The sequence below is a fragment of the Paramormyrops kingsleyae genome, chromosome 14, assembly GCF_048594095.1.
Source record: "Paramormyrops kingsleyae isolate MSU_618 chromosome 14, PKINGS_0.4, whole genome shotgun sequence".
Taxonomy (NCBI): Eukaryota; Metazoa; Chordata; class Actinopteri; order Osteoglossiformes; family Mormyridae; genus Paramormyrops; species Paramormyrops kingsleyae.
The window spans coordinates 7,039,160-7,052,171 of record NC_132810.1 but is presented as its reverse complement, the minus strand read 5'-3'; the positions used below and the strand labels follow the sequence as shown (position 1 = coordinate 7,052,171).

The following is a 13,012-nucleotide window of genomic DNA, read 5'->3' as shown; positions in this document are numbered from 1 at the left end:
ATGAGGAGGACTCGGCAGTCCCCAGCTGTGATGCGACCGCCTGTCGGGTGCGTGTCATGTAACTGGTGGACAGCGACGTCCTGCTCTCTCCCACCCTCTCGCCCCGCAATCGTGTCTGAAAGAAAACGTCTTTAAAGCACTCGACTCCAGGATGATTAAATTGTAAGGGGCCGCTTTTCTGGGCTAATGCATCTTCGTCTTTCAGGATATGCACCTGGGATTACAGCAGGCCCCAGACTTGGGTGTCGGACTACCCTGCACATTTCACTCGCTTTGGCTGGGGAACAACAGACCAGCTGAGTTCTGATAGGAGAGCTATGCACTTGACTGCTTAGACAACAGGCTGCTTCTCCACCAATACAACTGAATCTTCCAGCCTTCCTCTACACTACAGTGTCACAGATAGAGGACTTTTGTGGTTCGGTCCAGTACGTCGTTTAAGCCTGCAGGCCTCACCTGCTGGCGCATTGGTAGTCCGAGGTGTATGAAGATCCCAGCTGATCGCCTGTGTTTCAGAACCGCGTCGCCTTGGACGGCTCCCGTGGCGGATCGATTCTGTGCAATCAGAGCTCTGTGGGATTCAGGCCAGGCAAAGGGGGTTCTCAGATGAGACAGCTGTAATGCTCTGGATAGAATTTGGCAGGGCGATGACAGCCCTCTGTCTGTGCCTTTGTGAGCAGGCTGTTTTATACCATCTTAGGCTGCTTTATACCATCTTAGGCTGTTTTATACCATCCCAAGCATCCTTTGCTGGCTTTGGTGTACTTTCCCCTCACAGTCACAAAGAGTTCTCATGAACCATAAAGACGGACAGCGATAAATTCACAAGGAAACAGAAATGCATTTGCAAAGGAACCCAAAGTAATGAGGGTAATATCACAGAATAATTACCAGGATGCTGAGCAGACGTCCCTAGAGGATACTGTCAGCGTTCTGTGCATGAATTTTGCTTTTCTTTATGAGCACACAGTAAAATTGTCTCTTACAAGAGGGGAATTAAAACAGTAGCCCGGCTTTATTGTCGGAAGAATCGCAAGTATTAAAACGCATGAGTAGCATCAGGCGAGGCTGTCGAGCAGCATGGGGTGCTTAACATGAACCAGGCGAAGGAGATAAAGAGATAAAGGCCTCAGCTCACATCACCTGGCCACCCGTAGTTTGACTTCAATAACGGCAAATTACACTCAGGCGTAGACTGGGTGGCTCAGTGGCAAATTGCACTCGGGCGTAGATTGGACGACTCTGTCTCCCGGTTCCCCTGAAAATGTCTTTGCCTGTCACACAGAAGAGATCTCTGTTTTCTCCTGACAGCATGCAATGGGCACGTGCAACGTCTCTGTGTACTGTGGGATCCTGAAGCCGTAGAGTGGGCTGGGGATCCAGGTTTGCCGTTATAGGCTCCCAGCGTAGTTTAATGACCATTTAAAAAGTACATTGTAAAGAAATTTTTGCTTCAATCTATTTATGCCTTAGTAAATTTCTCCCAGTAGATGGGTTCTCTGCCAGACATACGATGACATCACTTAATCCGCCATTAACCCTCCCATGCGTGAATTATGAGAACTTGAGTCAGGATTTTTTTTTCTAGTTTTCTTTAGGAATGAAAAAAATATTCTATGTATGATTTTTTTTTTTAATATTGAGTTATTCCTGTGTCCATTCTGGTGGACAGCATGTTTCACTGTTCACTCAGCTGTGCTCCTCTTAATTCTGCATGTTCCTATGCCATTGATACCCCGTGTGACGGAGTACATTGGTGCTGAAGACCTTCACCTGTTGACCAGTACATTCATGACCTCGGTTATCTGTGATAGAACCTGGCCATATTTTCTCCTTGTTCTTTATTTGTCACGGCCAGACTTCTTTGTTTCTTCTCCGTTTTGGAGTGCATACATATTTGTATTATACACTATATCATTTTTCAGATCATCAGGGAAAAGCTGCAAAAAGAAATCGGTTGGTTCTGTTCCTAGAAGGCATTTCTCCCCCAAACTGTTTATCTTTTGTTCCTTGTGTGCTGTCAGGTAACGTGTCGCCCACCTCCCCAGCATCTCTGCTGTCTCTGCTGCTTGTCTCTGTCTTCCATTCATCAGCAATGTCACTGTCCTCATTTGACTAGAATCTCCCCCATGACCCTGTACGGTTCTGTATCTCATGCTGCCCTCGACCTCTACAAACTATGATGCTAAGATCTTAACTTTGAATAGATCTAATGCAGCAGCACAAAAAACAATATTTTTGTACCATACACACTGTGAAATACATAAATAACAGGCAATCCCCGGGTTGGACATCTCTTATTTACGAACGGACTGCCATAAAACCTAGTATACTGAATTTTCGAGTTATATACAATGCATGCAATTTGTGACACTCATGAAAACATGTTTTCTGTAGAAGGACTGGAGATATTCCTCACGTACATAGCTTATCTGATTTTTTTTCTGCCATTTTAGTTGTTCCTATGTTTGTTTGCACTTACAGCTGGATTCCACTACCTGATTTATGGTGTTTTGAAGCAGTGTCTACTTAAGAGGCTGTTGTACAGCTATAACACTGAGACCTTTGCATGCAGAAAAAAATTACTTTTAAATTGCTGCCCATGGTACTGACCACTATGCACGAAAGGTTTAAATAGTTGATGTTTTCACACTTACATTAAGTGTTGTTCCATTTTAGATACCTGTGTCAGTCCTCCTCAACACAGTGACCAGGAGAGTCTGGAAAAATGGCATCTGTATAGCCGCCAAGTGCCAATGACTTCATAGCCATCATGACCTGTAATGACGATAAACATCTGTCTGGGGTCTTTTTCTCCACCGCCATTGTTCCTCCATCCATCCATCCATCCATATTACAACTGTTAATCATGTGTAGATTTGTGTGATGGGGGGGGGGGGGGGGGGGGATAGACGCACCCTGAACGAGATACGCATTATTTATCATTTAATTAAGTGATTCTCTTTAGTTGTATTTCGCTAGTAGTGAAACAAATCTGTAATCGGTTGTAAGGCAAACATCCTTTAAATGGATTTGAAACGCCAGCTGCTGTGCTGACAGGCTGCTGTGCTGACAGGCTGCTGTTTAACCTTCCGCGATGGTCTGCTGTGCGCCCGCTCCCGCCCCGTGCCACGGCGAGCTGGGAAATCGAGAGGGATTCCGTTTAGGGTCCCATTAAAAACAGAGCCGGCAGCGAAACTCCATGGTGATATGAAACATTAATCTGTCGCCTTGCGCTGAAACATGATGCGGAATTCGGCACTTCAAAGACAGAGAAAAAAGCAAAGTCAATATTAGTTGGAAGAGTATTCGAAATGCCACACTCAGAACTAATACCGCGGAGCAGCCCTGGGTGCAAAGGCCGATATGAACGGCATTCCATCTACGTAACAGATATCCTGCGGGCCGGGGGGGGGCTAATGACCGCACTTTTCTCAGGCCTGCCAGTTATAGGCCATGTGGACCCAGCCCACTGAAATTTCATCTGCCCGGTTATTAATTACCTTGACCGGCCTGGTTTACAAAGGGCTTGGTGGACAATAAAATCAAAAAACCCCTCTTTATGAGCCGTGAGGCCTGCACTGAGAGCTGGAAAAACAGCTGGGGGGGCGGGGGGAGCTGCACTGATGGGTCCCAAGGCCGTATTGGGGAGGGCAGCCTGAGGCATAGTAAAGCTTGGGGAAATCCTGCAGCCCCCACCTGACTCAGATGGAGGCATCAGGGAGAGATATAAAGCTGGATCTTTTAATGTCTGATTTTGTGTGGCCATATTAACGTTGAGGAGCAATGGAGGCTCCCCTGGGGGAGGTAGGGCTGCTTCAGAGGGGCAGCATGGGTGTATAATTAAAATCTCTTTGTTTCCCAAGCAGATGAAGGGTTTAACGGCTTTTCTGTGGGACTGAGACGTGCCAGGGGGCAGCTTTCCTGTGACCACCAGACCCGCACCAATGTGCCTTCCGGCTGGCTGGGGAGAGCGGTTCTACTGGACACCAGGACAATCCAGGGCGTGCCGCACGTTCCTGGAGATACCCTTCAGGGGACATCACCTGCTCGTTTGTTTGGTAGGTAATGTGCCTGGAAGCCCAGGAGAGTTCCTGCTCCCTGGGTTCTCATCAGACACTTCCTTGCAATCAGCGACACCCTCAATCTGCACTACCCCCCCTCCTCTCCCAACCCCTGTTGCCTTGCAAACCCTCCTGCCTGCGGCAGGTCGCCCCCCCTCTCCATAATACGACTCAATTTTAAAGCAGATGCGAAGGTATCAGCCGAACATTGAGAGAGGAAATGTCACACGAGAATGACAATGCAGGTGGGGTCACTTTGTGCTCTGTGGACATTAGTCTTCAGAAGTTGAGGTCATCAGATTCCGAATGAGACGGAGCCCAGTAGTATAATCTATGCTATGCTAGCTGGTTTACCTAAACTGGATCCATCCACAACAAATCGGGTTCTGCTGTGAATGGCCTCGTCTATTAAGTCAGAGCTGCAGGACAGCGACATCAGCTGTCCCTCCATGCTAGATCTGTGACGGGCATCTTCATCTTCTTTCACGTTCTGAGAAAGTTCCTGCTTAGGATTTTGCCATCATTCCAATGACAGACAGCTCATTAAAAAATAAACAGGAAGATAATAATGTTTCGCTTTTGACCTGTCGTGTATAATCGTGGTAAGACCGCATTATGGATGCACGTGCAGCCATAGTTGTGTTTCATATTTTACGGCCATGATGGCACGTGGGCGAACCATGTGAATTTCACCTCTGAAGACTGCGAGGCTCATTATTGAGCTCTGCAATAAACACGCACACCCTGACGTAATCGTAAATAATGCTTTGCTGTGGCCAGGAAGCCTTCGTCGGGGCAGTGGACCGTGTAAGGGTCCACTGCATGACCGAGAAGTCTCCGGAAGTCCTTTGCGCTGACAGCAGCTTCAGCAGGCTGTCCTACAACATCATTACGACGTTTGTAAATTTCTTATGTTCTTATGTTCTTATGTTCAAACAATTCCATGAATACAAAAGAAATCACTTTGTAATTAAATCTTTCTTTAATGTCTTTCTTTGTCAGGTGACAGAGGAATAAGACAAGGAGCAGTGAATTTTTCACACTGCCTGGTCCATGTAGCAACAAAGGTGGGATACTCACCCACAGGACTGATGCTCTGAATTCCGGGAAGCTCTTTAACATGAGATGGAGGACCAGGAATCAAGACTTCGGAAGAATAACAAGTGATGCTGGGGTGTTTTTTTTTTTAAGTGGTGCTATTCCTGTAATCTAACTGCAGCACAGAGCACAGCCTGGTGTTTTATGGGGGGGGACATTTGCACATGGAGCTGTTGGAAAAGTCAATGGCCTTGTCGCCGGATGGATTTTCTCTCCAGCTGCACTTGACATTTCCGGCATTGGCCAACACAGCCGGGGTTTGTTTGTCCTGCACATGAATGCATTGGCCTCTTGCTGTTGGGTATTGACTGATTCAGTAGATTGTGTGAAAGGTCAGTGTGTCTTCTCCTGTTGTAGAGTTTTAACAAGGTCAGGGCAGTAGTGTTATGGGGCAGGGGGTCATTAAAGACCCGTATCCACCTCTTCCTTCTCCTATGTCATGCATCTGTTCTCAGCAGCTCCTATAACAGTTTGACCCCAGAGCTCTCCTGTTCTCCATAGGCTTGAATATGCATAGTAGGTCACAGGAGTTAACTATCTTGGGGTGGGGGCATTTTAAACCGATTACAGGCAATTAGCTAAAAACAAAAGACCCATATTTGCCATTAACGACTAGAGTCGTGCGACTGGTTGCTGCCAGAGAAGCCTAATTGGGTTTTATGCAGGAAGATGATTTGCTCACCTATTGGTCTGGGGATTCATTCCGCTTCTTAATCGTGTAATAAAAACCAGAGATGAACTCTTGGCAGCCTGTGCGGGAGCTGGAGGGACAGCCATCCGCAGACTGTCTGCTCTCCTGTAGCGAAGATGAGGTCATCCATAATGGGACAGAGCCAGGACAGATATTAGCCCTTAAATTATTATAATGTGCAATATATTTTCTAGATCAAACATGGCTGGGGGAGGATGTCAAGGAGACAGGAAACTATGGATGATGGGATAGCGAAATTTTGAGTGATGTGAAGGCCAGGGCACCCATGTGGAGAGGCAGAAAGATGCTTTGCTGCCTATGGTCTGCGATCTCTCACGCATGGTCATAGAACTGGTGGTGAGAATGGGTCTGTAATCTAGAACCAGAACCAAACTGCGGTTCCAGCAGCACATCAGATCAAAAAAGGGGGAACGGAATCAAAAAGCTGCACGGTGCTCGACTACACAGGATAAGTGCTGTAATCTGTGGAATATGCCCTTTACATGCAGGGTGGGAAGTGCAGTAATACAGTCGAGTGAAAGTGAATCATAACTGGGCATCTGTGCACAGCCCAAGGGAGGTGAAGACTCTTAGCATCTAAAGGAGCTGAGAAACGGCGCTTCTCCGACATTGAACCCGGCGGGGGTGGGGGGGGGGGGGTGCTAGCTGTAAATAGGGCATATTCTCCATCTCTTGCCCTTGAGCTCTATGGTGGCTGCTGCTGAGCACCTGGGAATATGGTGGGGGGGGGGCACTGCTGAGACTCTAGGGGGGCCTTGCTGTGGCAGCCAGCCAGAAAAATACGGAGGACAAGTCGAGCGGAGTGCAGTCCATCTCAGATGAAGTCACTCTCGACTGTCTCTAGGAGCAGCTTCTTAACCGTTGGGTAATGAGGTCAATATCTGGGCAGCTCCTGGACCCATTACAGTACTAGCAGATAAGAAGTATATAACCAGGGTTCTCACAGTGCCGTCCGATGGCGTCTCCTCAGGAAAAAGACGCTGTGTTTTTATGGACTGCCAGGCGGAATGGAGCAGAGCGATCGCTGGCATGTAAAATGGCCACTTTGGTGAGGACTGTTAAAAGGGGCCGTTTGAAAAACAGACTAGATTTTCTGGCTGATAAAATTTTACATGCCCTCCTTGCCGAACTGGGGGAGGAAGATAAAAGGTAGGGGGAGGACATTTGAGAGACTCCAGGATTCACAGTGCGGAGACCACATAACCTTTTACTGCCCGGTGGTGTGGCCTTCTCCCTGCACATCCCCCCAAGCCCTGAAGCCGTTTGCCTCGACTCCATGAAACACCTCATGAAGGTTCCTACACTTCTTAATGCTCTCCAGCAGCCCGTCGAGTGCTGATGTCCCTCTTCCTCAGGTATGGCCCCCATCCCCTGAAACATACGCATCCCTATGTTTCAGCACCAACCTTTCTGTTAATTCCAGCCTTCGGTTCGGACCGGGTCCGTTTGTGTCTGTCACACACCAACACGGGTCTGCTGGCTCCTCCCCCAGGGCAGCTGCTGGAGATTCGTGTGGCTGCAGAGAGCTTATATTGCTGCTTCTTTGTTAGCAAGGTGCTGAAATGCAGTGTGACTGTGAACAGGGGGTGACGAAGAAGGTGCTGTGCTCAGAAAAGCAGACTGATGGCTGACAGCATGCGTCACCTGCAGGGGCCCACGTGATGCGCTAAGTCAAGCGCATTCATCAAGCGCATTTAAACACAACCAAAGGTGAACCAAAGTGCTGCACACCAACAAACGATAAAAGATAAGAACTTGCTAAACATAAAACCAAACAAAAAACACTTATATAAAACGTAAAAAAATTAAAAGATCGACTGATCACTCCATCAGCCCTCCATGGGTAGGTAAACCTTTGTGTGGCCAGTCACCCACATCAGAGTGCGATCTGCCCTAACGGGAATGAGCGAGAGCCCCACAGACTCCGGCTCGCCCTGCTTTTGGAGTGGGGGGGCCTCAGCCTGCCCAGTAACAGTCAGAGATGCTGCTGGCAGCACCTTAAACAGATCTGGAAGGTTCCGGATGTCGCTTGACCTGGTTTGCCTAAGCTGAGCCCCGACATGACAGTAGGCGTTCGCCCTCCCATCTCCGTCTGCTTCGTCCTTCTCGGGTGGAGAAGCTGCTCCTGAAGGTGGGGATGTGAGCCAGTGAGGGGACTGGGCGGAGCAAATGGGAGAGCTGATCTAAATGGAAAATAATCACATGTGACATTCAGAATGAATAACACACTGTTATTATCCGCTAAGTACATTCTGATTGACTCTGTTTGCTGGAAGAAAAATTAGTTGAGTGAGAAAGGTAGTAATAACCGATGGTAAATATCTTATTTACACAATAAAAGCCGATTAGGTAAATTACCTTCAATCAAGCAAAAATTATTCCCAAGTCACGTGCGCAGCCTTAAGTAGGCTACATGTTTTCAGGGGATGACCTCATGTTCCGCGCCAGAGAGCACACATTTCTGTGGCGCAGTTTTCCAAGCCAGGATTTGAGAGGATCTCTCAGCAGTTATGTGGAGACCTGACTGTGCAGATATCCGCCAGCTTTACCGGAAGCTAGTGGCTCTGTGGTTAAATTCCCTTTCCAACAGACACCCCGCAGAAAGCCTATTAGCAGGCCTCTCGAATTTGGGTGTGGCATCAAATGGGAGGTGCCCTGAAGGACAGCAGGGGGGCTATAAGGTTCCCGTTGTCAAATGGTTCTATGTTCAGCGAGATGGGACACTTTAATGTCCTGTTGACACAGGTTAACATGAGTTCTGGAGCTTTTGTTAAACTATTGTTGAGTTCTAAGTCGTCATGAGGTGCAGTCTTGATTCTTCAAGGCCGTTGTGTCTTTGTGGGTAAAATGAGCCTTGAGCACGCTGTGTGACACGCCGAGCCTGTTATCTGCGGCTGGCAGTGGTCCCCATCGGTCACGTGACGCTCAGGTGTACGAGCATCATGCTGGAATGCCGCCAAGTGGCTATTCTTTAGTTACTGTGTTTGATTGATGTTTGACTGTTTTTCCCACAGTTTCTTGCTGCTTTATGAAATCCTGCTTTACTGAAGCAAGCGCACAGTCCTGGCCTGTGCTGTCTCCTGTGCTGTCGTCTGTGTGCCATGTTTCCTCCCAGATCCCCTTTATCTCAGATTTGCAGCATCTAGCTCGGCCTCTGCTCCCTGCACTGGTGACCTTGCCAACGCCCTCCCCGCTGGCGGACCGGCCCCAAAACAGCGTGGCGCTCGCCAGCCGGCGCACACATGTCCTCTGGTTCACCGACATCCTCGCTTTCTGTTGTGCCGCGGTAATGAGGAGCATGCTCAGTACGTGCGTGCCGAATCATCCGCAGAGCTTGCAGAATTTGACTCTTCGCAGCTGCTTCATAATCCAGCTCCCTAATTTGACTGGCTAATCAGAACTCACTGGTGTCTGTCCCTGATAAAGCAGAGGGCAAAACCAGAAACTGGGCCGATACCAGCCCACGGCTGCAGCTCTGAGGCGGGGGGGGGGGGGGCATGCAGAATGTGAGCCCTGCTATAAATCCCTGCTGGGAGAGAGAAGCCACATTGTTAGTGGCTCTCCCAGCAGTCCGGTGAGGGTGTTTATAGAGTTGCTCACTCAGGCTGATCAATACAGAGGTGAGCTGTTAATGGCAGCCTAGACCGGTCACAGTGTCGACCAATCAGCTCGCAGCAGTAAGAAATAGCCCTGGGGGGGGTGCTCTTTCTAAGTGAGGGTGGACTGTTAAACACCTAGGGATAGCTGGTGCAACAGAAAGTGTGTTTTAAGAAGGGGACCTTCGTCCAGGTCATTCATTCATCTCCCCAAGTATGTGGCTGGTCCCAGGTCAGTGAGGAGAGGCTGGGCAGCCCCAGAGCGCAGTACACTGACCCCATCTTCAGCTCAGTGGACAAAACTCACTCCACTTCCACATGCTGATGCTGCTTTTCAGACGTGTTGCTCATTAAAACGTTGGTTGAATAGAGACGTGGGTTGTGCAAACGTTGCATAAATGCATCATATCTTTGGGCTGTAAAAACCAATGGAAGCTATTACTGACCTAAACACGATTAGTGTCACCAGTGTGATAGTGTCACCAACACGTAAGCCAGGTGGAAAATGAAGCCTTTAATTATTAGAGTGGCCTAATCATCTGTAATTAACAGACGACTCTGCTGTGTCAGAGATCAGTACTGCTGCGTGCTGTTCTGTGGCTGCGTGACGACAGAGGGTTTAGCTGAGACAGAGATTGGTTTTTGAACACATAACTGCTGATGTGCGTCGCAAAACTGCCACATATTACAGTACGTACTATACTTTGAAACTGATGATGTGTGTCCTGGAGCAGGGAAGGACCTTTGCAGATGTTCCTCTGAAGTGGCCACAAGAGGGCGACAGTGGAGGGAAAAACAGCTGTAGATCGAAGTCCTTGTTCAACGTGCAACACAATAGACATCAGTGGAGAAATCAGGTAGAGAGAGAGTTGTATTTAGAATTAGATGTTTAACAAATCAAAGCTGTGAATGAAGCAGAAACTTTAAATGCCAAACTGGGATTTTCCTGGATCATTTGGGTAATTTTTGGTTTTAATGATATTGACTGACATTTATCATTGATTTTATGCTGTGGAGCAGAGAACCCGTTGTATCTGTGTATAATTCAGATCGGGAGAGAAAGGCAGGTATATGTAATCATATTTGTATGACTGTAGTCTTTTGAAATAGAATTCAGTTTGCTGACAATCTTTTGGATCTCTGGACAGCATGATGTCATCGCGACTGTCCGGCTTCATCTGACTAGGGCACAGTGATGTATTTGGGGGGGCATGGAGTGTAGGATAGGGAGTGTGTCCCTAGTGCTTCCACGTTGTTCGCCCTTCCTTGAGAGGCTTTATCTACTAAACATACTTAGATGTTCAGAGGTCAGTTAATTAACTAAAAAGGAAACAGATGGAGGAAGTGTTTATTACTGATTACATGCAGCTTGTAAAACTGTCTCTGTAGGCAGAAAGCAGCAAGGCAGGTCCTGTAAAGGACAGAGGCTGTGTAGACAAAGAGGAGCCTGCTTAATAGGCATCTTTCCTGCTGCTTCTCAGGGTTAGGTCAGTCTCAGTCCTTCCTGCTGCGTCTCAGGGACAGGTCAGTCTTCGTCCTCCTTGCTGCTCCTCTTGGGTCGTGTCAGTCTTGGTCCTCCCTGCTGCTCCTCTAGGTTCAGGTCAGTCTTGGTTCTCCCTGCTCCTCCACTGCGATCAGGTCAGTCTTGGTCCTCCCTGCTGCTCCTCTAGGTTCATGTCAGTCTTGGTTCTCCCTGCTCCTCCACTGCGATCAGGTCAGTCTTGGTTCTCCCTGCTGCTCTTGGTCTTGGTTCACTCTGCTAGTCATAAGGGGTCCAAGGCATTGATTTTCGTGTTTCTGTCATACTCTTCAATCCAGATCACCGAGTATTCGTGAATTTTATGGTTTTTAGCCCTGAACATCAGCAGTCAGGTAGAATGATGGCTTACATTTACAGTAAGGCAGTCCTCCTGCAGTGAGGTCCCCTGGGACAAAGTAAAGGATTTGTGACACACATTTTAGAAAACCTTTATTTTCCATTTCTCTCTTGTATGTAAGCCCAAAAGCTGTTTATGCGGTGACCTCTACAAAAACAGGTTTTGAAGTGATTGAGCCAAATCTGTTCGTCGTGAAGAAGGCCACACTGGGAAAATAGCTCCTGCTATTTTAATGTCCTTCATCCCCTGAGAGCCCTTTCTCTTCATCACGTTCGGTCCCTAAATATAGAGGCCATTTAGCAGAGCAGGCTCAGCTCTCCTCAGCAGATGTTCTTCTGTGGAACAGACTGAGGCACGTAGACATTTTTATCTCGGCTGAGGTTCGCACAAAAACCCGATGCTGATGAGTTATGTGGGGATGAAGTCTGCCTGATCACACTGGGATGTTTCTTCGTGACTATCTGGCTGCTTAGCAAATCTTTTTTATTTTCCCGTATTCATTAATGGTGGTAAAGAGCCTAATTAGGTAGTTCAGTTTGAGTGCAAGAGTACAAGAAGAGTTCAGCTTTTCCAGCTGCATCTGTTTTGGCCAGATGTTGCCATCGGTGGTGGGAACTGAGTTAGCGCCCAGTTAGGGATCCAGTCTCAGTCAGTTCCAGGATGATCCCCGATAATTCCCTTTCCATAAACCTGCCAGTGTCTCCATCACAAACACCCCTCAATGGGCCAGTCTGACAGGACATTTTCCAAGAAAGGTTTTCAGCTTGGGGGGGGGGGGTCACCGCTGATACGCCGAGAGAAGTGGCAGCAAGGTTTGTACTCTGCTGATGAGAGCAAAGGCGGCCGTTTGGGTGAATGTCGCATGATATACAGCGTGTCAGACCTTAATGATTGCTAATTAATTAAGGCTTTCTTTCATAAATCCACTCAAAGGATTTTTAAACATTATGCACACGATTGAGTGCGAGAGGCGTCTTTGGAGAAGGAGGAGCCTCTCCGGCTGGGAGCCCGCAGCCTTACTGATGCCTTCATTCAGGTGTCCAGAGGGAGGCAGGATCAATAGTGCAATTACAGGTAAATTCCTGTCGTAAAGCTGCTTGAACGTCAGTCAATATCCTAATAAAACAAGCAGGTCATATCAGAGTGGCTCAGCCGCCACGCCGCTCTCACTGCTCTCCCTCATGCATCCGATGAAATTGCAGCCAAAATTCAGGAAGGAAGTAGAAATCGATACAGGAGCTCCAGGCTGGCCGAGGCGGAGAGCTGCATGCTGGGTAACAAGCAGCTGCTTAGACTCCAGCACTGGTAGGTTTGAGTCCCCTAATGTTGCGACCCCGTTCCCGCACTTCCATACTCATGCTGCTCATTAGAGGGCAGCTCACATCATCACCCAAAGTGGGGTCGTGTCCCAGTCGGCGGTCCCTCTGTTTAATGCCGCCAAAGCTCTCGGGTGACAGCAGTGGCTGCTGATGAGTGATGAGCCAGCAGGCCGCCCCCAGGTGGCCCTGGGAAACTCGGGGCCTGTACTGTTGATTTTATCTCGGTGTCTCTTGGTTGCACTTGGGGATTGTGTGACATTGTCACGCAGAGCGTTAACGTCAAATGGAAATTCTGTAAGCGCTGCTGGGCCTGGAGACCCGCTGCAGGGGACCGATGCAGGAGGAT

General features: G+C 48.3%; 1 protein-coding gene across 1 annotated transcript in view; it reads left to right on the top strand.

Annotated features, from left to right (window-relative positions):
• c14h14orf180 (chromosome 14 C14orf180 homolog) overlaps nt 1-13,012 on the top strand; it is a 135,834-nt gene that overhangs the window by 109,308 nt on the left and 13,514 nt on the right. The window contains exon 7 of the mRNA XM_072699199.1: nt 3,870-4,061. Coding sequence (XP_072555300.1) covers nt 3,870-4,061 — 192 coding nt within the window. The remainder of the gene's footprint in view (nt 1-3,869; nt 4,062-13,012) is intronic.